Source organism: Mytilus galloprovincialis, chromosome 6 (assembly GCF_965363235.1).
Source record: "Mytilus galloprovincialis chromosome 6, xbMytGall1.hap1.1, whole genome shotgun sequence".
Lineage (NCBI taxonomy): Eukaryota > Metazoa > Mollusca > Bivalvia > Mytilida > Mytilidae > Mytilus > Mytilus galloprovincialis.
This window is the reverse complement of record NC_134843.1, coordinates 50,028,556-50,055,232: the sequence shown is the minus strand read 5'-3', so window position 1 is coordinate 50,055,232 and position 26,677 is coordinate 50,028,556. Positions and strand designations below refer to the sequence as shown.

The 26,677-nt window shown below is 31.0% G+C and overlaps 1 protein-coding gene across 1 annotated transcript in view; it reads right to left on the bottom strand.

Annotated features, from left to right (window-relative positions):
• Window positions 1-9,797: 9,797 nt before the first annotated feature.
• Window positions 9,798-26,677, bottom strand: part of LOC143079799 (von Willebrand factor D and EGF domain-containing protein-like) — a 56,154-nt gene continuing 39,274 nt past the window's right edge. Inside the window, exons 15-22 of the mRNA XM_076255388.1 lie at window positions 25,625-26,024; window positions 25,232-25,384; window positions 24,182-24,368; window positions 23,523-23,707; window positions 20,129-20,380; window positions 14,856-14,895; window positions 11,342-11,438; window positions 9,798-10,458 (exon numbers count right to left, since the gene is read on the bottom strand). Of these exons, the coding sequence (XP_076111503.1) occupies window positions 10,287-10,458; window positions 11,342-11,438; window positions 14,856-14,895; window positions 20,129-20,380; window positions 23,523-23,707; window positions 24,182-24,368; window positions 25,232-25,384; window positions 25,625-26,024 (1,486 nt within the window). The 3' untranslated portion in view covers window positions 9,798-10,286. The remainder of the gene's footprint in view (window positions 10,459-11,341; window positions 11,439-14,855; window positions 14,896-20,128; window positions 20,381-23,522; window positions 23,708-24,181; window positions 24,369-25,231; window positions 25,385-25,624; window positions 26,025-26,677) is intronic.

Sequence of the window (26,677 nt, the reverse complement as noted above, 5' to 3'; positions counted from 1 at the left end):
TATCACATTATTTATTTTCTCTTTGGTATCTACAAAGGCAATTATATTTCATTCTAAACTATTTCCGATGGACACATGCTTTTGTAACATTAATGATCTGCATGATTATATGTTTGGTAACTACCTATGCATAGTTCCGGAATACGGATCCACCCAATAAATGTAGGATTTTGTTTGATGGTAGTCTATTTGAAAATGTTCGCTACTCTGCCTCGGAATGTCAACCAAAAGTTTAGTCACTGTACTGTCGTTCTTATTTATTAAGTAGAGTCTGTTCCAGTCTAGAACTATAAAAGTTGGACCTGTAATGAAATAAATGTTATGTTATAAATGAGTAAAGATTATAAAAATAGAAAAAAATGTAACTTGATTGATAATTAATCATAATTATATTGTTTCATGCTCACTTTACGTTCGTGTGAGTGTGTTGGTTTTCTTCGGCTTGTAAGGGATATCAATTAATTGTTTTTATAAGTGTCGATTGGATGACCTTTCCATATATTTACAAAAGTATCGGTTTATTAAAGATCAATATATATTTTGATAACTTTCAAGTGTCTGGAGTCAATTTCAGAATAAAAACAATATAAAAAAAAAATACGTGCATTGTCGGAAAATATAAAATTTATTTGTACGCGCTACGAAAAAGGTGAAAACTCGGCGAGCCTCAATTTCTTTCTGTTTCATGTGTTTCTAAACCTGGTATAAATAATTTTTTATCTTTTCCGACATGATGTCTAATTGTTCAAAAATTTGTCCCAAAAGAAGAACACTACGCTGAAAAATCTGTTGCTTTTTTTTATATTGCAGGTGGGATTTTTTAAGACTGCGTTTTTTTCTAAAAGTAATGTACTATTCAACAACTGTGTACTCGGGCAAGAATTGTACATTTTTCTTTATTTTTTATTTACTATCTTTTTTCATTTCGATTTTTTTTTAAATTAGTTTTGGTAGTTATACACATACAAGGAAGTATAGTCACACGAAATTAATTATTGTATATTCGATATCCGGTTTACACGTAAATGATGACTATTTAAATAGACGAAATAAATATTATTCAAGTGTAACATAAATATATTGATGGTCTATTTTGATTATTCTTAAAATTGAAAAATGAAAAAGAGAAATAATGATTAAAAGAATAAAGATAAGATGTAAAATTTTAGTTTTATACAGAAATATTTAAAATACAGACACACATACACCCAAAAAAATAAGCAAATAAAAAACACCCCATATAAAACATCTTTTCATTAATTCCACACGACATAAACGATGTGTTACAGAGCTCAGTAAATATTACATTTAGACAAAGTTTCTGCAGAAAGAACCGAAGGATTGACCAATAAACGGTTTGTTGCTTTCTAACACTAATTGACACATATATCATAGAAATACAGGAAGATACAAAATTGATAATCTATTCATTTATTAGTTTCTGTATAATTGGTAAATCAGGAGGTAAGGCGAGATAGCAAAAGGGTCAATTTACGCTGAATTTTTTTCCCACTTGGGCCATTTTCCCAAAGTGTAAACAAAATCATGTTAAGCTTTATATGTTTTATATTTTCGATACTACTCCATTTAACTTAGCGGTGCCTTTCGAAGCACAATTAAACAAAAATAAGTAAAATTCACAAAGTTTCATATTAAAATACCTGCAACAGCAACATTTAGTCCTGAATCGGATTTTGATTTGTTAAAGTATGATAAGTTAAGAAACAGTAAATTAAAGTGCCTCCTTCACGCCATTAATCACATTCCACCCCTACCTGGAAGAACTTACCTCTACTACTATTTGTATCTCGTCTTTTATAATCACGAATGTAATTATTTCCACCAAACTTTAAACAAAACAATAATCGTTCCATCTAAAAATAATCGCCGACAAAAGTCCAAAATTTAGGTAAATACATATGAAAGACCAACCTGTTTAATTTTCTGGCAACATAATGTGTTACTATCTAAAATATTATTTCTTCTTTTATAAAACAAAAATATATATTTCTTACCAGTAGAATAAGTGGAACAACAGGTATACTTAGAAAAACATCCACCATGTGTCCAACAACATCCTTTGACAGATGTCATAAACAAAGTTGACAACACAAAAAGTGTCTGGAATACGTTCATGGTTCCTGGGATAAGAAGTCTGCACATCTTATCAGGATTTATACTTATATATATATATATATATATATATATATATATATATATATATATATATATATATATATATATATATATATATATATATATATATATATAAATTTCGCAATGAAAATCCACGTGATTATCTCATACCCAATCGTATTAGATTTTTAAGCAAAAGTTTATAAGGTTTTTTAAATCTTATATGAATACTTCATTAAACTTTTTGATTTTACTTGTAAACTTTGGTTTCAGAAATGAAAAATGTTTGGACTGGTACATGTATTACTATACCTAATAGATACTCCCCGACTTGGTTTATCGATTTAAATATTTTTTTTAAATGTACAGCATTTGGTTACATTTGGAAGTCAGACATCTTTTTTGCAACATGTCAGAATATTCACCAAAGCACCAATTATGGAAAGAATATAAACTGAATACATGTAATTATGTTTAATCTAAATTATAGTAAGTAACTTTCTACAATTGACTAAAAATTTTGATAACAACACATATGAACTGAAGCTTTACTGTTCTCAAGTGGAGAACTATATAGTGCATATCTGTAGATAACGATTAAGAGTAACTTACATCAGGAGTGCGGTAGTATGAATATAAGTCGTGCTCCGTGTGTATACGTTTAATCTGTTCATGACTAATTTTATAGTACTACTCATGTTCAATTTGATATTAAAAAGTAAAATCACAAAAATACCGAACTCGGAGGAAAATCCAAACGAAAAATCCATAATCACATGGCAAAATCAAATGACAAAACACATTTAAAACGAATGGAAAAGAACTGTCATATTCCTGACTTTGTACAGGCATTTTGAAATGTAGAAAATGGTGGATTAAACCTGGTTTAAAGCGCTAAACCTCTCACTTTGATGACAGTCTCATCAAATTCCGTTATATGTACAATGATGCGTGAACTTAATAGACATTTGGTCTCTTAAAAGGAGATGTGGTATATGTTAGGTCCTTAAACTCTTCAACTTTGTACTTGTTTTTTGCTTTCGAACTTTTTGTTATATCTGAGGGTCACTGGTTAGTCTTGTGTAGACGAAATGCGCGTCTGGCGCATTAAATCTAAAACCTGGTACTTTTTGATAGCTAGTATTCGTGTGTTTGTCTGTATTATGTGTTCTCCGATTTATTTGTACTGTAGTCCTGTCATGTCATGTTGTCATGTTGCCATTTTAATGTTATATTTAACATTGCCATAAAAGCAAGAGGTTTGACTGGCCACATATCAAGTTTCAACCCACCAATTTTTTTTCTTCAAAAAGTCCTGTACCAAATCAGGAAAATGTCATTGTTATATTATAGTTCGTTTCTCTGTGTGTTACATTTTAGTGTTGCGTTTCTGTTGTTTTGTAGTTCTCTTCTATTATTTGATGTGTTTCCCTCAGTTTGAGTTTGTAACCCCGATTTGGTTTTTTTTCTTCTCGAAATTCGAACAGCGGTATACAACTGTTGCCTTTATAGAGTTTGTTACCCTTCTACTTATCTTCTAAAAAAAAGTGTAATCCGCATTTCCGATTCAGCTGATATGTTTAATAAAAAAAGAAAAATTAACACAAAAAATCTTTTAATTATTATACAAAGAAACAATTTTGAACTTTAAAGTGTGCCGTACGATTTTACTAAATACTAACTGTGACTTCAACTGGGAAGCACATGTAAATACTTTTTGTTGTTGTTGATAAAATGTCTATTGACTGATGGTGATGTAGTCAAATTCAAACACTATAATAACACATTGATAACCTATTCTGATTACATTTTATCGCCAAGAGTTTTAATTTGTAAATATCTTTGAATATTTACCAGAAAAATAACGCTCTGAAGTCTTACATTTTAGGGAAAAAAATACAAAATCATTTTCGTCTACAGATTCACAGTTACACAAATGTAAAATAACCTGTAATACATTTGAATATATATCTATTTTTTACGATAATCATTGTTGAAAATTCTTTTTTATATTTATATGGAAAGAGAACATAAGTACGGAAGAACAAACATTTTTAGTTAACTGTTTATGTTCCAATGTGTAGCACATGAGATGGGTTAAGTATTTTTGAAAAAAAAGAGGTTAACAATAGCCTGTAAGATCTCAGTACATACACAATTGTGCTGTTAGAAACTCAAATATATTATGTAAGTGTTGACAATAACTATCTAAATTTTTTTATAATAAATTGAATTATAAAAATAATTCTTTAATGCATTCCACATGGTATCAACGTGCTCTTGTCTCTCATTTGTGACTGCAATTATAATATACTGCTATTTGATTTATTATAAAAAGGCTTTTGACAGTTTTAAGCTTTTTAAATTATAGACGGAATAAGCTCTATATGGTGTAACCGGAAAATTTTTAAATCTAAAAAAAATAATGTATTTTAACTTGAAACCATTAGGGGAAAAGAAAATGATTACATATATTTTGTTGTAATATTTCATTCGAGAAGGTCACGTCTCGAAAACATAACATTCGTAAATGAAGAACTACATAATTTAAATAAAAGTTCAAGTGAAAATATCACTTAATGATGTAGAAGTTAACAACTATAGGTAACTGTACGGCCTTCAACATCGTGAAGAAAAAAGACATACCGTATATATAATCTTACGTCAATTAATACAAAAAGAAACCAATCTAATTGATTCAGTCATGAACAAAGTATGAGTAATGGTTCTTTTTGTTTAACGTCTATTGTCAAACACAAACAAGCAAATGCCAATTTATATAAATGTTTATAAATATTTTCATACGCATGTGCGTATGTTAAGTTGTTGTAAAATATTCTGTTATAAGCGATTTTAATGACATTCCATCATTTAGACAAAATTATTAATTATGTCATTTTGTGTACCATGATGTTAATGCTATTCTTCGGCACGGTGCATCATTTCAGTATCTTACTCATAAACATATGCAGGTATAGTGGAAGGAGGGAAAATGCTAACGCGGCAATTGAACCTGATGAGAGAATACAGGAAATGGAAAGGCATAATTTACTAAATTCAGTTACTAAGAGATCATATAGTCGTTGGGGTCCAAATGCAAAAATATCATTATACCTACTAGTAGATTTTTACGATAGAAATAAGGAAGACAATGACAATTGATATAACTAACGAGGTCTAACAACAATGAACATAAAATTTATCACTGCTAGTTTTTATATTCTTTATTCTATTCCTATCATAACTTTGGAAATATCATTTTGACTTTATTGTCCCTGTTTCGAGACCTTTTTCTGAAAGGTCAGTCAGACCTTGCTCTTCGCGTTTTTTTTTCAAATTTAATACGAATATTATTAAACTGAAACTTGAGGCATCAACAGCAAACAAACGTCAAAAAAAAGAAAACCAAAAAGTCATCATTTAACTAGACACTTTATCTAACGAAAAAGAGCAAAGAAATGTGCATTATCAAGTAAGTACGGATAGGTTGTGGTCATAACTACGCAAAATAAATGTAATAAATGATTTTTTTTACACTTCTTTGAAATAGTGGAGAAAAAAAATGGAAATTTATAAGAACCTGATGAATTACTTTTATGATTAAACAAATTAAAAAAAATAAATATTGACGTCAACGTTTAAATTCACAAATTAACAAATGGCACACTACAAAATAGCATGCAAGACCTTTATTTTAACGAATTTGTCAAAATAACTTGACATGATGTTTGCCTTCAATCTGTACTTGGTAAATATACAATACAATCATTTCAACCTAGGTACATGTGTACCTCCATTAGCCTGGAAATCGCGTGGCTAGTCACATATATGCTACTTGTTTTGGCAGACATTTATATATAGATAGGCATACAATTTATATGGGCTGCATATTTGTGATAATTGTGATACACTTACAAACTGAAAGAGAAAATCAACAATGGGTCAGGTGAGCGAAAACGTCGAGACAGTTATCTGATTTTTTGAACGACTTGATGACAGTACACAATTGAGTAACCCTGTATGCCCCAGCTACTTTTATGAGGGTAAAACGCAAGAATAATTCTAGTCAATTAGAACACATCCGTGCATGACATTCAATTTCGGTACATATGGTCTTATGGTGATGCAAACAGTTGACAATTATAACAAGACAGCACACCCTGAAATGTCATCATCACATTACTTATCATGTTGAATAACATGATGGCAGTCTATAAATTCAAGTTCTAACTACAGGTACAGGTATATGTGTACTACATTATACGACTAACTTTATCAATGATTCATACAAAATGAGATATAAGTCAGATAAACCTTCCCAGACAGATCTGTACACATAAAAATCGTTTTACTCATCGATATTGTTGATCTATAGAAAATTGAGAATAGAAATGTAAAGCATTCCTAGACAATACATTGTTCATGTTATTTAATGTGATATGAAACGAGTATAACGAGTATCTGGTCATTATGCATGATGTTCACGCACACTTCTTGAAATAATGCATGCATTTATTTCCATTGACACCTTTGTGTACGTTTTTATCATGTATTAGGAATCAATAACGTATAAAGACAAACTATCCATTTGCGAGTTTTGATTGACAGCAGTTTATGCTAATTACATTTCCGGCTTTCAAGATGAAATGTATCGCTGATAAGCAATCAATACACACGTGAATAAGTTTTATTTTACTTTAATGATTTAGAAATGCTTTTTGTGAGTTTTATTTTTATTTTCCACGCGTTGCTTCTTGTTTATCTTATTTTGTTGGAAGCAGTTGACAAATGATTTAGTATTTTCATTTTGTTTAATTTAGAATCGATTGTTACTTCCTTTCTGCCATATTTTAATTTTTTTCTTCCATAAAAGATAATTGGTTTCAAATAAACCGTAAGTTGATGATATTTAGACAAATAACTTTAGTTAATAGTATGAAAGATAAATAACTTAAACAATTCTATAAGAAAATAATATCAATAAAGTTTCGTCTGTTTTATTTTAAACTGATTATGGACTTTGCAAGGCACAAAATCATTTTGATGATATACCTCAATAGCCTTAAAAGTACTCTTTATATATTATGAGCGTCCAAACGTTTATCTTGAGTAATCTGCATCAGCAATGCTAAAATCCAAATTCATCTGAGTTCAACATTGCATGGGGGAGTCGTCACTTTATCATTAACCAATAATTCAAGGAAATTATATTATAAATCATGTCAGTATCGAAGCACTGAATACTGAGCTAATGATACACTCGGAGACGAAAAGTCCACTTTCAATGGTACCACCGCAGTGCTTTTTGATAAAAATTTGAACATTTTATAGATTGGAGCATCCGAAGCACTTTTCTGGACAAAGCACACTCCAAAAAATTGAAAGTGTTTGTTATATTTCAATTCAAAGTTATCCCATAAAGTTATATGCTAACAACAAATTTTCAATTTGCAAAATTGATTATTATACAGTTAGATCATTTTGACGATTTATCGTGATATCTAAGGATCTAAATAATTTTCCAATGTATTTTAAATTAGGAAGTATAGGTTAATAATCTACTTTATTATAAGATATATAAATTTAAATTGACTCAGCATTCTTTAGTCTAATTCAAACACAAAATATTTTGACGGCCTATTCTGATTACATTTATAAAGCATACGATAACAAGTCATCTCAAATGACTTTTCACTTTTTAATTACAATACATGTATAACACACGAAATAGTTATCAAAGGTACCAGGATTATAATTTAATATGCCAAAAGCGCGTTTCGTCTACATAAGACTCATCAGTGACGCTCAGACCCAAAGAAGTTATAAAGCCAAACAAATACAAAGTTGAAATTTCATTGAGGACCCAAAATTCCTAAAAGTTGTGCCAAATACGGCTAAGGTAATCTATTCCTTGGATAAGACAATCCTTAGTTTTTTGCGAAATAATCAAAGTTTTGTAAACAGAAAATTTATAAAAATGACCATTTAAGGTGGTATGGGAGTCTAAAATAAAAATGATAGAATTTGTTCATACTTTGCCAAAATGTAGTATCTATTGATACATGTTAAAAAATATTATAAATATGATAGGTCACCGTGCATTTTTTCAAGCTACGGGTCGTGACAAAATGACACATTTTGTATGGATTATACAGGAAAAAACACCATTTTGTGAATAGAAACTAAACGAAATGATAGAATTGTAAAATAAATTAGGAAAATATAGCTTTCAAACAATGCTTTGATAATATCAAAAGAAAAGATAGGGTCACCGTGCGTTTTTTCCGGCTAAAATACAAAGTAGGAAAATTCCATGAACAATCCAACAGAAAATGCACTGTTTTAGAGTTACCTCCCCTTAAAATGACAATTTCAAAATATTTAAAAACAACCAAAAATAATCTACACTTGTACATATATTTATATTTATAAGTTATATTCTTATAAATTGGATCTTTTAAATGTAAAAACACATGAAATATCTGCATTCTTGCATCAAATTTTGCTAATTTGATAGAAAATATGGACCTTAGATTCTCTGTTTTTTACAATCCAAGATGGCGAAAGACACCCATACCACCTTAATTGATATTCATGAAATAATGACACAATTACAAAGAACTTTGAAATCAATACTATTTTTGATCTGTAGTCCACGAACACGATTATGAAGTACGTTTCCTTTTCATATTGAAAAAAAGAGTGTCTTAAATTTATGACAATGTCATTATATGAACTACATTATTACAAACACCATGGCAAATTAACCTTTGCTCGATAGGATAGCTGGTTGTATACCAGTGACAGTTTGTAAAGCTATCTTCAAATGAAGGTCACAAATAATTATTCAATTACCAAAATACCATAAAAACAAATGCGTCTTTAATTCTATATTAGTGGTATATAACGAAACATTTTCAGGTTAAAAAAAGAAAGAAAAATTATAAAAAATTCAAGTCTTTTTTTATTTTTAACACCGTATTTCAAAATACGATTTAAAATAGGTTAAAGCTACATGTATGTTGTATTTTCCTTAGAAAATATCTGTGCCAAATCAGAAATATGACAGTTATTTCCCCCTTGTTCCGATGATTGATATACAGAGGGTTTTTTTGTCAGTTTGTACGGTCTTACCCTGTTCAAATTTGCTTGGAGTTCTTTATGTTTGTTATACTTTTTTTACATTGACTACGTTTTACGTAAGGCTATTCACGTAATAAAGAAGAGCTATCCACCAAAGTTAATTACCCGGCAGCGTTTTCCTTCCTTCAATTGACTAAATTGAGCTTTTCCATCTTGCAAAATTTATGCTTCAAGCGATGCATTCTTAAATTTGTATTGCATTGCGAGTGTTTGCATTGCTTTGAAGGGATTACTGTGACTTTAAGTTATATGCTGCCAGTAGTACAATCGCCTGTTTCTTTGATTACTCTATATTCAGTCCATGTATGTCATGTACGTGTTATGGCGTTTTTTCATTGCAAATATATTGATACACCATACATTTTTCAGTTATTGAAACAAGCTTTATTAATTAAGTTAAACAATTAGTAGGAAATAAACTTCTTACATAAAATAAACACCATATTTATCTATTTTTTAATTCAAACAAATCAAATTTCTTTAACCAATTTACGTGCATTCATTGGAATCAGACTATGATGAGATAGATGATGTTATACTAATGTTGAATAATAAAATATATGGAATCAAATTAAAATGCAAATTATACTTAAAACTCGAATATTGTCCACCAATGTTCCTTGATTGGTAAATTGACCATACATTATTACAATGTTAAATATACATTAACTGCAAATTTAACTTTTATTTTAGAGGCACACACACTATAATATTTCAGTTGTAAAGAAATCATTTTCCTCTTAAGACAAGCTTTGAAAAAGTAACAACCAAATATGTTGGTGCAATAGCCAAGCGCAAAACTACATTCTACTCGGATTTTTTCTCTCAGTTAAATCGATTTAAGACTATTGAACAGCGGTATACTACTGTTGACTTTATTTGTGTCCATTACAGCTGGCCAAAAGAAATAACGTTACAAAGAATCAATGATATATAAAAAAAAATGTATATAGGTACATAAAATATCATTTAATGAATTTCATGTACGGCATATTAGAACTCTCTTTTTAGAAGTTAATATTCTCTTTTCGAGAAGGATACTGCATTGCAAAAGCATCTTTGCCTGTCTTATCTTCAAATTTGAATTCAACTTCGCTGACAGTATTTTCTCTTCCTGTCATTTTGTCCGACGACGTGTTCTTCTGATGTGATTCATCTCCATATGAAGCAATTTTTGCTCTGTAAAGAATCATTTCAGAAATTCATCATTTAAGTGAAAATGTATAAATGTGTATATGTTTTAATGACGAAAGAAAAATCAAGTAACACAACTTATACATACCGTATACCGGTTGTAAGAATCATATGTATTATGCATATCGAAAAGGCGATGGACGATTCCCGTTAGATAGAACACATCTCATTTAAAACTTTGCAAATATACTATTTGTATGCGAAATACGTAAGTTGCTGGAGTAAAATAAAAATAGTGTCGACCGTGTGGGCTTTTTATTTGACTAGCAATCACATGAGATGCTATAAATTATATAATTCAAACCCATGGTACAATAAAGAACAATCACAACCATATTTCCATTTAAGTTTTACCCTAATTGCTTTCACCTGCTCTTAATACAGATATATAGATATAGTACAGGGGGTAACCTTCTTATTACAAGACCCCTCACAAGTCTCTTGATAAATAACTCCAATACATCACTATAAGTATGTCCTTACGGTATTTATATTGTTACCCGTTTGAAATTTTTGTAATATTATTGTGAGTCATGTGATTTTTAAGTCACTCCTCGGCTTTGGGTCTCAAATTCTTTCAAAAATAATTAATAAGTGTGTACACTTTGATTGATCAAATTGTAAAGTCTAAACGCATAATGTTTATAATTGTCAACTAATATATGAAATAAGAGGGAAATTTCTTAATATGAATATTTGATAGTTCTCATTATTCATTTGATCCTTTTCAGATTACATCTCTACATCTCTTTAATGAGCTTTTGATTTTCAAATATTTTGGCCTCGAGCATCACTGACGAGACGTTTATTGTCAAAATGCGGATCTGGTGCAGAAATATTGGTACCGTTAATTTTATTGATTACTTACTTTGAAGCTTTGGTCATCAACTTGAAACAAATAACACCTGTTATCGCAAGAATAGCGACCACTGATACTGTAACTGGGACCACAATCTTAATGACATCTATAAAATATAATTGCAGTAATATAACATTCATGAACTACTCAAAGTGAAAACATTGATATCATTACAAAGGGAATTAACTTGCAATTCCAAAGATATTTCAAGTTGCACACTAAATACAAATTTGATTGGAACTTTTTTTGTGAATAGAAAAGGGTGTATTTCACTATAAATTTTGTTGTTGCTATTCCTGAATGTTAAGAGAAACAAATATCAGTCCCGAGTGCCGAAGATACCGAGGTCTGAGATTGGTTGAGTGGTGATACTGCATGCGATACGGATTTTGCCATGTATTATTTTGTATTTCATATATTTTAATAGAACCAGATTCATGGAATATTTATTTTTTTTTAGATCGTCAGAAATTATGAGTCAAAAGGGATCATTATGATTTTCGTGCATTTTTCCAGCTGAATTGATTTTTATAGCCTTCGTTATTTGCTTGATATCCACATCGTAATATCCCATATAACCTTATTAAATTCTCAATAGAGCTTTCTTACGAATTGACGAAAGGTACGAACGAAGGTCGAGGAAGCACGTGTTTCCTTTCCACAATTACATTTTATATTCTTTGTTTTATCCGTTAAAGCAGCATTCTTTTCTAGATCAAATTTATCTTTGAAAAAAAGCATATCGCAAAAACAATTCACGTTTTTAATATAGGAAAACAAAGAAAAATAGTGTAAAATACAGTAACGTCCGATACGTTACTTACGTAAACCACGAGTAAACACATTGCCGCGGGAATAGTTTAAGCAAGAGTTTCCCGATAAAAATTGTAATGGCATTTTTGAAGTACGTTAGTCTAAATTTAGCGACCATATTCACATTTGTTTTTATTTTCATATTACACTATCAGAAAATTGTCAACGTTGAATATCTAAATTTGAAAAACATTGATGCTACATTGTTTTGAAAAAGTAATGTGAATTATTCCCTTACACTCAAAGCAAAAACGAAAAACTTGGGTGATTTTGGAAAACTAAACCGTCTCTCTCTCTCTCTCTCTCTCTCTCTCTCTCTCTCTCTCTATCTCTTATAGATATAGAATTACAGGCTAGGAATGTGTCTGTTGAGTAGAGGTACTTTTGTGCAAATCCTTTCTTAAATTTTGAAAATGGAAATGGGGAATATATCGAAGAAACAACAACCCGACCATAGAAAAAACAGCAACACAAGGTCACCAACATGTCTGCAATGTAACGAGAGATTTCCGCACCCGGAGGCGTCCTTCAGCTGGCCCCTTAACAAATATATACTAGTTCAGTGATAATGAACGCCATAATAATTTCCAAATTATACACAAGACACTAAAATTTAAATAATACAAGACTAACAAAGACCAGAGGCTCCTAACTTGGGACAGGCGCAAACAATGCGGCGGGGTTAAACATGTTTATGAGGTCTTAACCCTCCCCTATACCCTCTAGCCAATATAGAAAAGTAAACGAATAACAAAACGTACATTTCAAAATTCTATTCAAGAGAAGTCAGAGTCTGATGTCAGAAGATGTAACCAAAGAAAATAAGCAAAATGACAATAATACATAAATGACAACAGACTACTAGCAGATAACTGACATGCCAACTCTAGACTTCAATTAACCTGACTGAAAGATTATGATGTCATCATATAAATATTAGGCACAATCCTTCCTGTTAGGAGTTTAGTATTATACCATCGTAACATATATGAGAAGAACATAACCCGTGTCATACCAACAACTGTTTTTTTTAATAAATGTTTTTAGTTCCGATGCAACAGTATCGTAACTTTATCCCTTCTTAATAAGTATATTTAAAGGTTTTGTAAGGTTCTTCGGTGAATACTGACAGATACTGACAAATCTGCTTTTGAGCTTTATTTATAGATCAGCTAATTATAAACAGTCATGTAGATTGTTTAGTTTATTTACATACACATTTAAACACCTAAATGAAAATAAATCTTCAAATTTGCATCATATATGTTGTGAATTTTATAATGACGATTAAACCGTACATTTTTGTACTCATGCTTGGAAGAGAGACGCGAAGATGTCACACAACGTCCAGTGGCATATATTTCATGAATGTTCAGTACTTTAGGCAAAACGCAATTATACGCAAAAAAAATGGTTCCATGTGAAAGCCTAACTCCGGTGTATCATATAGTAGCATATGGTATAGTATGAAGATCATTTGTGTCTTCTTTATTTTATTATTCTGGTGTTCTAAATATTGAATTAAGGGAGTATTTCAATTTTTAATTTTTATTACTTTTCTGAATAAACGGAAGAAGGCAATCTGTTTGACTAATATGTTCTTAGATTAAACAATGCATCATTGTTATATTAAAGAGTGGTGGGGAGGGGAGCACTGTTTTTTTAGTTTTTAGGGGCATTTTTTCTTCTGTCTACCCTATATCCCAGGTATTTTGTAGAGTTGTATCCTTCCACCTGGTATTATAATTAACCTATCGTACGTTCCGAAATCCTATATATATATATATAAAAAATGTAATTTAATAAGTGTCGTTGCATGAAGAGTAATGGTCCGAGGCTCCATGACTATTATTTAAATATGTCAAAATAAAGGATCCCTATAACAAGTCTTACGTATGATTCATCAGGCGTACGTACCTTTCGTCAATTTTTATGAACGCTCGAATATGCGTTAAAAAACATATAATAAAATGTATCCACTAACGATACTATCCTACTATTCTAACTAAAATTAATATCTATCAAATGAATACCATAAGATGTAGAAATGTTTAAAGTGTTATTTTTTATTTGGCGACGGTATTGTTTATGACCATTTTAATTTTATGTCCAGGTGAACAGCCTGCAAAATATTTCTTGAAAAGTTTGTTATCTATTCTAACAAGTTTAAATCGTAAACATTTGCATTTGAGTTTAATACATCAAGTAATGTTAATAAACTTCACGAAATTATAATTAAATAAACAGTTACACTTTAGATATTTCTACGTCTTTTTGTGTTGTTTTTTCCCCCCGTGTTTTTGTATATAAAAATTCGCTCGTACAGTTACTGGGTAATGATTTTTTCCAATGCAAGGACATACAGCAACTGGTCGTCATAGTTCAAACGTTGATGTCATTCGTATTATGACGTCAAGCCAGGTATGCGATATGGGGTTTGCTATGTGATACGGGTTTAGCTTCGCGATTCCGTGTATGTGATACAGACTGGAAAAAGGAACCTTTATTAGATATACAATATTGCTGTATGTTGTACTACATATATGATAAAACTAACAATAAACCGTTTCATAAGATGATACATAGAAAGCTATGCAATACATGAGATACAGATAAAATAATAAAAAAGAAGATGTGGTTTGATTGCCAATGAGAAAACTACCCACAAAAGACATTATCTATAAATATAAAAAGATATAAAGGCATTTACCTCTTTTGGTTTCTGTCTGTTTTGCTGATTCTTCCACAATCTGAAAATAGATTGTCGATATCATATGCTTTCAGAATAAAACAAACTAGAAGCAAATACATCTTTCAGACGTAAAAAGAGAAAACAATAAAAAACAAACAGTTATATATTGGAACCACAAAAATAACTATTCAATGACCAGTAGTGACTTCTAGGTTCAGTTTTATTCACATGGAGTCGAAACCCCTTCTTTTAGTAGTTAATATGAGACAGGCAAATGATGATATTGTTTAGTGGTATTATATGGTTGTGATTATTCGCTGATAAACGTAGTGATACAGGTTTCTGTGGCAAACCATGTTGAATATTTTATGTGAGAGATGATTTTATTCTTGTTTTGAATAATACAAACCTGCAAATAAAATGATTTAAACTGTTTGACCCCAATGTTACAACAATGGTGACAGTACCGTACGTAACGTAGTAGAGAATGTTAGGTTTTTGACGTACGTAATACGTAACATACCTTAACATTTCAAACAATGCTCATTGTTATTTCCCCATGACCATCTAACTTGTAAACTAAACAAAAATTATATACCTTAACTTGGTCGTTGAAAAATTATGTGTGTCTCCCTTTTTCCATTTAGTTCAAATCTATTCAAAATAGCGTACTCTACGACTGAACGTTTACACTAGTATTATATCCAAACGTAAGACAATGCCAACTATGTTCGCAGGGGACACAGGTATATTTTGAATGATATGCAGTTAACAATGTTTCCCTTTTTCGTACAAGACGAGTTTCTTTTCAACTAATTTGTGAATATCGTGTGTCGTGTTCAGAGGGTATACGGAAAATTAGTTGTTGAACATATTTATTCTAAAAAGGATAAAGTTGATCAAAGATGAAGGACATTGTACAAGTTCAGTAACTTAGGTCAATATATACATGTAGGTCGTAGTGTTGTTTTTTTTAATATTTAGGCATATTGAAACACCCAGATTATTTTATAATTAGATCGTTCTGGGTGTTATTTTATTTGATTGCCATATACATGAGTAAAGGCTTTTGATGATATTTGTAAGAACACCAAACATGTTTTTTTATGTCTGATCATGATTGATAACTCGGTTTTAATCTATTTTTAATGAATGATCTGTGTCGTGTGTGCCACAATCTATCAAGAAAATTTTTACCTGGAAAATTCATTATGGCAAGTAATAAAAAACCATATCGCGGTGTGATAAATTTGCCATGTTTAGAATCCTTTGAAGGATGCAGATTCGAGAGTGTCAACAGGTTTGTTACGAACTAACGGACCTACGGACCGACAGCACAATTGAAAGTAGCATTGGCTTACTATAACCCTTCGAAGCATCCCTGGTAAAAGGTTATTACTCTAGAAAAAAGAAAGCTATCGCGGGAAAAGAAAAGTCGGCGTTTCGAAAAGAAAATCCAAACAATAGATACGATATCAAATGGTGCAGCATGGGTTATAATGTCTCAACCATTTATGTCAACGAAGCGTGACTTGATGCTAAGATTATTGGACCTTAGCGAATAAACTGAAGAAATTGACTGTCACAGGCAATGTTGTACTGGTTTAGCTGTCAATCAAAACAATACATTAAATTAATAGGTGAACCATGCCGAGTAGGGTTTTCGGAACTAGTTATCTTTTATCTTTGTTCCTGTTGCATTGCCTAAGCGACAACGTTAGCTGAATGGAACAGCATATTTTTTATTCGTTTAAAATTTCTGTCGTTTCAATTTGGGTAGCTATTAGACCATATCTGCTTCATGATATAAGAGGGATGTAAGATACCAGAGGAACAGTCAACCTCATAGATTGAAAATAAACTGACAACCTATGGCTTAAAACAAAAGGACAAAAAGACAAATAATAGTACAGAATATATAACATAGAAAACTAAAGATTAAACAACACGAACCCCACCAAAAACTGCCCTGGAAGGGTAAGAGATCTGTTCCACATGTGGCACCTATAGAGTTGCTTATGTTATACAAAATCCGGTAAAAAGTTATATAGCTAGTTCACATTCGTGAAACGATTACCCTGACCGTTGCCTTTTTTAGTTGGTGTTTAGGTTGATTTTCTTTTCTGAGTCATAATCTTATCTTTTTTATTTCTTATATATCGTTCTTGTTCAGTATAACATGTTTATTTTAAATTAAACTTAATGCACACAAAATGTTTTCGAAGTGAGTGACGAAGTAAAACTTGCCACTAGATACCAATAATCAGACTGAAAAGTCTAAACATGTAAAATGACTGAGAAACAAAAAAATGTTTAGAATTTTCAGTTTTTACAATCCCATTTTCAGATCATAGCCCGTGCTGTAATGTATATCAATTGAGTACACAAGGACTGTAATTTGAATAATTGACTGAAAAGGTTTTTTAATTTTAAATTTTAAATATTGAAAATTTTATTTTGTAAGAACGAAATAAAAACAAATCTTGTATAGCCTTATTCTGCAAAAGTAGGAACAGCTTGTTCTTCATCAAGATCATTTATAAATTCAGCCCTTCTTTTTGCAAGTCCAACACATCATTCAACAATACACGAGAGTTTACCTTTACACTTTTCAACCTATGCATTTATCGACTTTTAAACATGTCGACCTGTCAATCTGTTGACCTTGAGGCTTTACACCGGTCAACCGGTCAACCTATCATGCGTTTATCGACTTTTCAACATGTAGACCTGTCAACCTTTTAACCTTTACACTTGTCAACCGGTCAACCTATCATGCATTTATCGACCTTTCAACATGTCGACCTGTCAACCTTTTAACCTTTACACTTGTCAACCTTTTAACCTTTATACATGTCAACTGGTCAACCTATCATGCATTTATGGTCTTTTCAACAGGTCGACCTGTCAACCTGTCGATCTTAACACTTGTCAACCTTGCAGACCCTTCTAGGGTCAACTTGTCTACCTTTCCAGTGTAAACATGTCGACCTGTTACTCTGTCAACTTATGTACAAACATGATATAACATATTTACTTCTTTTATTAAACCGATTAAACTACAGCACCGTTTATCTAAATTGACTCGACCTTCAATGATGAGGTATAGTCAAAGAGTGAAAGTCCTTTCCGTCAGTTCGATAGAATGCCGACCATGCAGACTTATTTGTACTAAGATATAGTAAGGTTGATAATTCGCTCAGTCTTGAGAAGAAGGAATACGGATAAAAAGGAATGGAAAATATTTACCTTCAAATACCAAAAACGTTTGTGGTAAATTATTTTTCTGTAAATGTGTTGGTTTTTTTTTCTAAACCTTTTACTTCCGTCCATTTTTTTTATAAGGATGCAACCCCTTTATTTTTAGGGGAGGGGTGCATGGATAAACTTTTAAGACGAAATTTTGATTGAGTCTCTTTTGTCCAAGATTGCCAAATTATGATTTTTTTTCTATATTCCAATCATCTTGTTTTGCGGCCATTTTTTGGTTCTGTCCTTCGATTTTGTAAATACTTTTCCAAACTTAGTTTCATCATAAATTCGAGGGTCCTGCCTATTTATTTCAAATTTGATTTAGCCCCTACCAAATATATATGATTGTATTAAAAAGAACCTTATGTTTAACACATACATATATAACAACCATACATTCTCTCGAAATATCAATGCTTAGAAACAGCTTGGCTTTCTACCTGTTTCTAAGCCTGAACAAATAGCCTTGATATTTCGAGACAATGTATGGTTATTCTCTATTGATTTGTAATTAAGTCATCGATCATTTTTATACATTTTCTATGAGGTAGGGGAGACTCTGTCTGACGTGGAAATTTTGTTTTGAATATTATCTAGTGGACAGAAATGTCTTCGTTTTATAATTTCCTAGCAATCCCATCCTCCCCCCACCGGCCCCACCCCTTAACATGCCTGTTACATGAATGTTATTTCAGAATTAAAACAAAAGTATACCTATCCGAATGTTCAAAATCTGAAATACAGAACCGGCGAAGGGAGACAACCACAATTTATATTATGTCTTATAAGTCCGTATGATTATTAGTCTTAGTTTTTTGCGTTAACATACGTAAGTTTCGTTTGAAACGTAAAATTCTCTAATATACCATCAACTTGTGAAAGTATATCCTAAATAAAATCAATGAGGTTTTTTGTCGTCGGTAATAGTATTAAAATTAAGCAATAATTGATGCAAGCTATACTTGATAATCATTGTAGTTTTAACATGGGTAGGAAGTATATTCGTGATTATTTTTGCCCGAGCGATAGTAAGGATAAAATAACACGAATATAATACCTATCCACGTTAAAACTACAAAAGAGTATAGCTTGCATCAATTATTTCGATTCAGATTAGGACAATTAAGGTAATTTCTATGTCCGATGTGTTTTGCGTAGGCTCTTCCATAAATCTCCCTTTTTTGTTTGTAAAGAAGCAAACGGCTGGCAACGTAATTTTTCAGAGGGAGGCGTTCTCAACAGTCAACATGAATGGTTGTCGTATCTAGATCAAATATGTCAATTTCGGAATGCAACACATTACAGTCATAATAAAGAATTAGTAAAAACATGTGCATCATTTAAGTTAGGAAGTGTTTTAAGTTAATGAAATATTTTAAATGCATGCCAATTTGACATACTTCGTTAGTCTGCAGTAGTCAATATACGCAAGTGCAAAAACAAATATTGGATTTAGAGCATGGGTTTATTCAAGCGAAAGAAGCCTGGCATATTAAAATAGCAAATTAAAATGCTACGAAAGTATGTTGTTTAAAATATTGTCAATATACTATAGAAAGGTAATCATTTACAGCTATAATTTAAAACCAAACACTTTCCTTTGAATTAAATATACATTTGCTACACTATAGCATATCGCTATTTTATCATGTTGTGCAGAAGTCGTATGTTCTGCAGATAAAATAGCTAAATGATTTTGTTTTAGTTTTCGTATTCTTTTTTAATTTCATCTGTTACTTTTTGTCATTAGTTTTTTTTTTGTTGTTGTTGATCTAAACCATAGTTGGTCTGCGTTTGTGAAATAATTTGATAATCTTTTAGATGAAGGCGATCTATTTATGAAATACAAGTGATATAAACTGCGTTTAGTTCTTTGGTGATTCAAGTTTCCCTTTTGACTTATATTTACTATAGTTTAACCGAATTTGAGTACAATGGTTTAGATAGTTCATGTATATATATATATATATTCTTGCATTTCTTCGCTTTCTTTGGTGATAAAGCAAAAAGGAAACACCCGTGCAATAGCTTAAACATACCAACAAAATACACGTTTTTGCCGTTGTATTACATGAATACTTATGATCATCGTAAATTATGATACTGGTTTTCTTCCCAAAATTCTGGCCATCGTAGGAAAAGCTGATGTCATAGCCCTCTGAGAGAACTTTGTTGTCCACGGATCTTTTCTTCCTCGACGCCGGCAGATTGAGAGTTATCATGAATGGGTTCCTGTATTCAGCTAAAACAAGTTCTTCGCTTTGTGTGTACAGCAGACCATTTTCTAAAATCTGTAAATATTAACGTCATTCTGAATGGACAAAAAATCACAAAGAATCTAGTCGTTAGTTGATTAGATTATAAGTGTAAATCTCAATGATCTGAACACAAATTCCAGATCTGTCTTTTGTATAGTAAAAAGGGAAATGAATATTAACGCGAAATATGCAAGAGTTGAGTTCGAAAATTAGACTGTAGACGTCCTAAATATGGAAAAAATCATAAAATCATCATTTAACTGCTTCAATTCGAAAAAAAAAACATAAGTCATAAATAGTTAATGACATTGTCAGACAAAACTCTACCAAATATCAATATTTATATTATAATTGTAGTTGCATCTTCTAGATAGTAATTTCAAACACTGCAAATTATCCAATTGTGAGATATTTATGTTAAAATTTATACATGATAAATAACTTTACCGAACACTTATTTCGGGAAAAAATATATTGTACAGTAAAACGATACGTCTCTTCATATTTATTACATAAATTATGTACTAAATGTGTTAAAATGCAATTGACATTTCACCGTTTATGTTGATATGTGTTCGGATTCTCTCTAATAAACACTCTCTGTACATGGTATCATTATATTGTTAAATGTGTGATGTACTACCCCTAAAAGAATTATTTTACTCAGGATAATAACGAATATCACCTTTATTTGGGTTTGCTTGTTACTATCAATTGACATCTGCCATTTTGTGATTATCAACAGATGAGTTATAGTAAGATGTGTATTCAATGTTCTTGTGGGAAAATCAAATAAGCAACTCAAGAGTAATAGAGCTATATTTAATTATTTTATTTACCAAATAAATATAAGTAAAATAACAACAAATACTTTATTTCAGATTATATTATAGATTCGGTGCGTCTAGAACGCTTTTCGGAATTCATCAGCAAAGCTCACAACTAGACATTGGAAAGTCGAACATGTACAAATACTCTACGATATATCTAGCTACAAATGACTTATAACATGTTATAGTAAATTCCATCTAAGTGATGCAATCCCTCATGTAATTGAATCTCAGTTTCTTAATTATTTCAAATTTTTCAGCACTTAAATTATTAATGTTATAAAAACTTATCAAAAATACCAGCCTAATAATTTGTCTTGTGAGTGATTCATGCGTTAAATTATTCTGGGGCGTTTGAATACAAATAAATTGGATGGTACAATCAAGCACGCAGTAAAACGCATTGAATAGTTATGTCAAATATGGGACTAGAATAATTTAAGTGGTTGATGATACTCTAGAGAACAGTCCCCCGGCAGCGATATCCAATAAGGGCTACCACATTAAAATGACGCTTTAAAAAAAGGTGCTTCAGATGCATTTTCCTGGATTTTTCCACATCAACAGCAATGGAAATTTTGATTTCTAAACAAGACTCTACCAGAAATCAATTGTATAATTTTTTTGTTGTTTCTTATATATTTGCTGTAGGCATTCAATCATCTTGTTTAGCCCTTTTGACTCGTTTATCACAATGTGTTCTCTCTTTTTTTATTACAATAATTGATGATATTATCAAAATATTATATTACTTGGAAGCTTATTAAACCAAGATTTCCAAGTACATGTAGTTGATTAAATTCACCCCTTCGAAAATTTTACGGGAGACATGACGAGTTGATTGACCGGTATGGAATTTCTGTTTCACAGATGACGACCGATGTACTACAATCCCGTCATCTTTCCCTTGAATGTGACCTCCCGAATGAGACTTATCAATGAGCAACACAACAGGTGCCACATGGAGAGAAGTATCTGCTTGCCCATTCGGAGCACCCGAAAAAAAAACAGTTTGTGGTGGGGTTCTTGTTGCTTAATCTTTAGTTTTTTTATGTTGTGTTTTGTGAACTGTTATTTGTCGTTTCGTCGTTTTTCGATTTTCTTTGTCATAACATTTTCAGTTTATCATCGGCTTATGAGTTTGAATGTTCCTTATAGTGTTTTGCCTCTCTTTTATACAGTGTGGATGGCAGTGCTACTTTTAGATTTTTTTTTACGCATTTAACTAATAAATATTATATTAAGTGCTAAGAAATTACAAAAAGTATACTTATGTACGTAGAAATAATTTTGTGTCATATCAATTACTTGTCTAATACATGGAAATATGGAAAACACCGCACAGTAATACAACCGTCGAAGTTTGTACGTACTTTATATGAATGTTACGACCCATAATATTCAACTACAATATTTATAAAACATCAGATATTCGATTTTTGAGTTTTGTATATTTCTATTTTTAATTACTAAATATAAATTTGCAAATAAATTTGTGATTTAAATTAGAGCTCTATATCATATATATCATCATGTTGAAATTGGTTAACATTTGAATCGTTAAGCATTTTCTGACGCTATCTGTGTCTATATGTATGTCGTTTGGAAAAACAATAACAACACTGCTACACAAAACGCATATTTACCCTCTAAAATAAAATGATTCTTTATCTCCAATCGCATTTTTAAAAAAAATCGAAAGATAGCGAAAGGACATCCAAACTCACTGGTCGAAAACAAACTGACAATGTCATGGCAAAAAAATGCTTAAAGACAAAAAGTATCATACAAAACACAATGTAAAAAACAAAGACTGAGCAACACGAACACTACTAAAACCAAAGATGATCTAAGGTGCTCCTGAAGGGGGGGGGATCCTACCCCGCATGTGACACTCCTATAAATTATATTGTTAAATTATGTCAAGTGACTAGGCATTGCGCAATAGAGGGCTGGTTATTGACTCTTATCTTACCCTAAGACCCTATCACCAATTTTATAAACCATCGGTCATGTGAATATTCTAACCCTTAAACTTGAACGAATGTGAAGTTTCGAAATTGAATTATTATGTTCATGACAATGATACAATACTGCTACCAGTATAAACACCATAAACATTTAAAAGAATAAAAAGCACAAAGAACAAAGAACAAAACTAAATACTAAAGAAAGAGAAACACGAATCCCGTTTAAACAAATCAAGTTGTGAAAATTATATATCAAATGTTGAACACGGAATTATGCATATCGGTTTTAAGATTGTAAGGTTCCTATTTGTATTATTGATTCAAAATTTATCACACATTTTGTTTAGCAAATTACACACTTATGTTATAATGTACCTGAAAATGTTTCCGCTTACACCATACAGAGGTAGTTAGAAAGTCTCCAAATACATTCATTGCTTCACATAAACGAGTTGATAGTTTACATTCACCATTAAAAGGAAGACTGATATCAGTCGGTGGTGATGAAGTGGTATAAGAGCAATCTTCACCCAAATGTCCGTTGTCACATATGCAAACCCCTGAAATTGTGAGCGCGAAACATTATTAAAACAATTGTTCAAAACAGTTAAAGTATGACATCAATTTTCTTTGAGATCTTTTTAACGATGTCTGTCAAATACTTTTAAGATTATTGTACTTAAATTGTTATGTTTTATCTACGACATATTATTTAATAAGATTGGAATGTTTATCCTTAACTTTAACGTTATCCTATGTATTCATGTACCTTAAATGAACTGAAGAGTCAGTCAACACGCGAGTCTTGTGTATAAAATTATATGCCTAGTATCTTTAATGAGTTCTCTTAACAGAGCTTACTGAGAAAAGTATCATTATCTTTTAACTCACTGTTTTTTTTTATCCTCAAAATGTTTTATCCTAAAGATTTTGATTTCTCTGAATCATTTAAATTTTGTTTTTATTTGCGATACTGTATGATTTTTAAATTATACACTCTTGATTATTTTCTTTCAACAATAAAATATCCTTACCCGATTTACAAATTCCGTTATCACTGCAGTTGTTTAGACATAATGCACTAGCAAAATATTCTAACAATGTTTGTGATCCATCACTTGATTTTTGGGTATACAGAGATTCAGTTTTTACAAGCTCAGTCATTATGCTAGTTACCATGGTATTTATTGTGTCTGTAAGAAACGTTGTGTCGCCAGCAACCTGTAGGTATTATAACAAAACGATGTCCTGAGATTTGATGTATTTCAATCATATATTGGGACATAATAAACTTTTTTTTAGTAATTACTATATCAATTAGTTACATGTATAAATATTTATACCGAAATGAAACAAAGACTGTAAGCAATCAAACATAATCGGACATTTACCTTATCTCAACTAAAGAGATACCTATTGTTATACAGATATTACATATAAAATAATGATATCTTTAAGGATGGCAAATGACACAGTATTCAACCAAATTAAGCGGATTTTAACATTTATATGTCACCTTTTGGCTTTCATCAACGAGCACAACCGTATCGTAAGCTAGAAGTGACAATATGTGAAACAATTCAATTTAAAAAAAACGGCCTGTCTTATGACAACACTTTAAAAGAAAGTTAATATGACAAACAGAAAAAAAACCGACTGAGACTGATTCTCAATATAAAACATTATGTTTAAAGGATTTTCTATATAATGAGGTCTGGTGAACCTGCCGCCATTTGATTTCAATACTTCGTACTTAGGAAAACACGGACTATCTTATCTAAAACGATCAGAAATGGCTGAACATTATATGTTCTTTTAAGGTTTAATTTTTTCTTTAAAAGTTTTCAGAAATGAGTTCATAGATTACGTAGCATTCGGATGAATTTGTTCAGGAACTATTCAGGAAATTTGATTCATGTTTAGTATAAATTAAATAGTAGATATTGTCACAAACTATTTGATATCAAAATGTTCAGTTCCGTTCTGTTAAAATTAGTTTTTTAATGCAAATTTTGTTTCCTTGTAATTAGAAAAAGTTTTGTGTCTTACGTATCTATATTCTAAAAAAATGAAAAGCGTTATACTTCTATATCCTTTACACACGCTTCTATGAACTTGTCGACAGGTACGTCAACATAAGCCTTGTACATATCATTTTGTAATGCGTTGTTTATGCTGGTAAAACATATGTTATATGCTCTATCTGATGTCCAACCATTTCGAAAAGTTGCTGGTGGCTGTAAAAGAATAATGAATACAAATGAAAGAATTATAGATAATAGCAATTTAATGATTTTTTAATCTATAGTGACATGTGTTTACCTTCTTTCAGATTAAACATGTTCAAAAATGTCTTAAACAGTCGATAAAACCTCTATACTTTATGGTTGTAATTCATCATAGGTGTATTAATTCTCTTATACATTGTTTTTTTTTTCATACAAATGCAAAAGGTTCAGTCTGCAAATTAATATTACCTCAGTTTTTGTCTCATTTACGTCATCACTGTATGTTAACGGTTGAAAATCTACCACGTCATCACCATTACCTAAACTTCGTTTACTTATCTTATGAGGAAGGTTTACTGATCGTCTTCTCCGTAGAGGTTGTAAGCAAGATTCGTATTGAACATATGAGCCGGATGAACTTGATGAGTCTAAACATTCCTCACGGCTGTCTGTTAAGTTGCAATTTATGCTGTTAATGTCATCTAGTGATTCTGTACTGCCAGCTTGTTGTTCACATGAACAAAATGTAGCTAAGCTAGGGTTGGTTTTATTGTTGCTAACAGTGACAATCGAATTATTCTCAACGTTGATTTTTTTTAGAAATTCCGGCTCCTCAACAAACAGTTGTTCATCAGACGTGTTTGATATCCTGTTCAAACATTTTCAAAAAATAATAGAATTAAGAACGTTATACATAAAACATGTAATACATATGCCATATGAACCAAAAAATGCAAATATTATTAGCATAAATTGTAATTTGCAATTGATTGGTGATACCAATGTCATAACGTATTCTATACGTCTCGGTTCATCTAAATTAACGACTTTTTCTCAGATCTAACTTCAACCTTTTTAATGCTATTAACCTGGCATATGTAATTTTTCATTCTAATGTTTATACACAATGTTCGTGTCCGCAGGTGATTTTGTTAATAACTCGTTTTTAACAAGTGTTTTCAGAAGTTCCTTATATAAACATTTCGATGTGTCTGATTTGATAATGTTTTATCGTAGAATAGATATAGTATAATTTACAAAGGATTTTAATATTGTTGTTACTGGTGTTTTTCAGCACATCCATTGCCTCACATTATTAGTTTTTTTTTTAGTATGCTCATGATGTAACTCCTTTTTGAGAATTAACAACTACCAATTTACTCTGGTCATATCACTAGATCATGTTTTCCAGGACTGATATGCTCGATTGCTGTCTGCAATTTCAACGGTTGATAAGTATCATATTTATTTATATCACGTGTTTACACTACAGGTTTAAAGTTGGTTATTTTATAAATAATC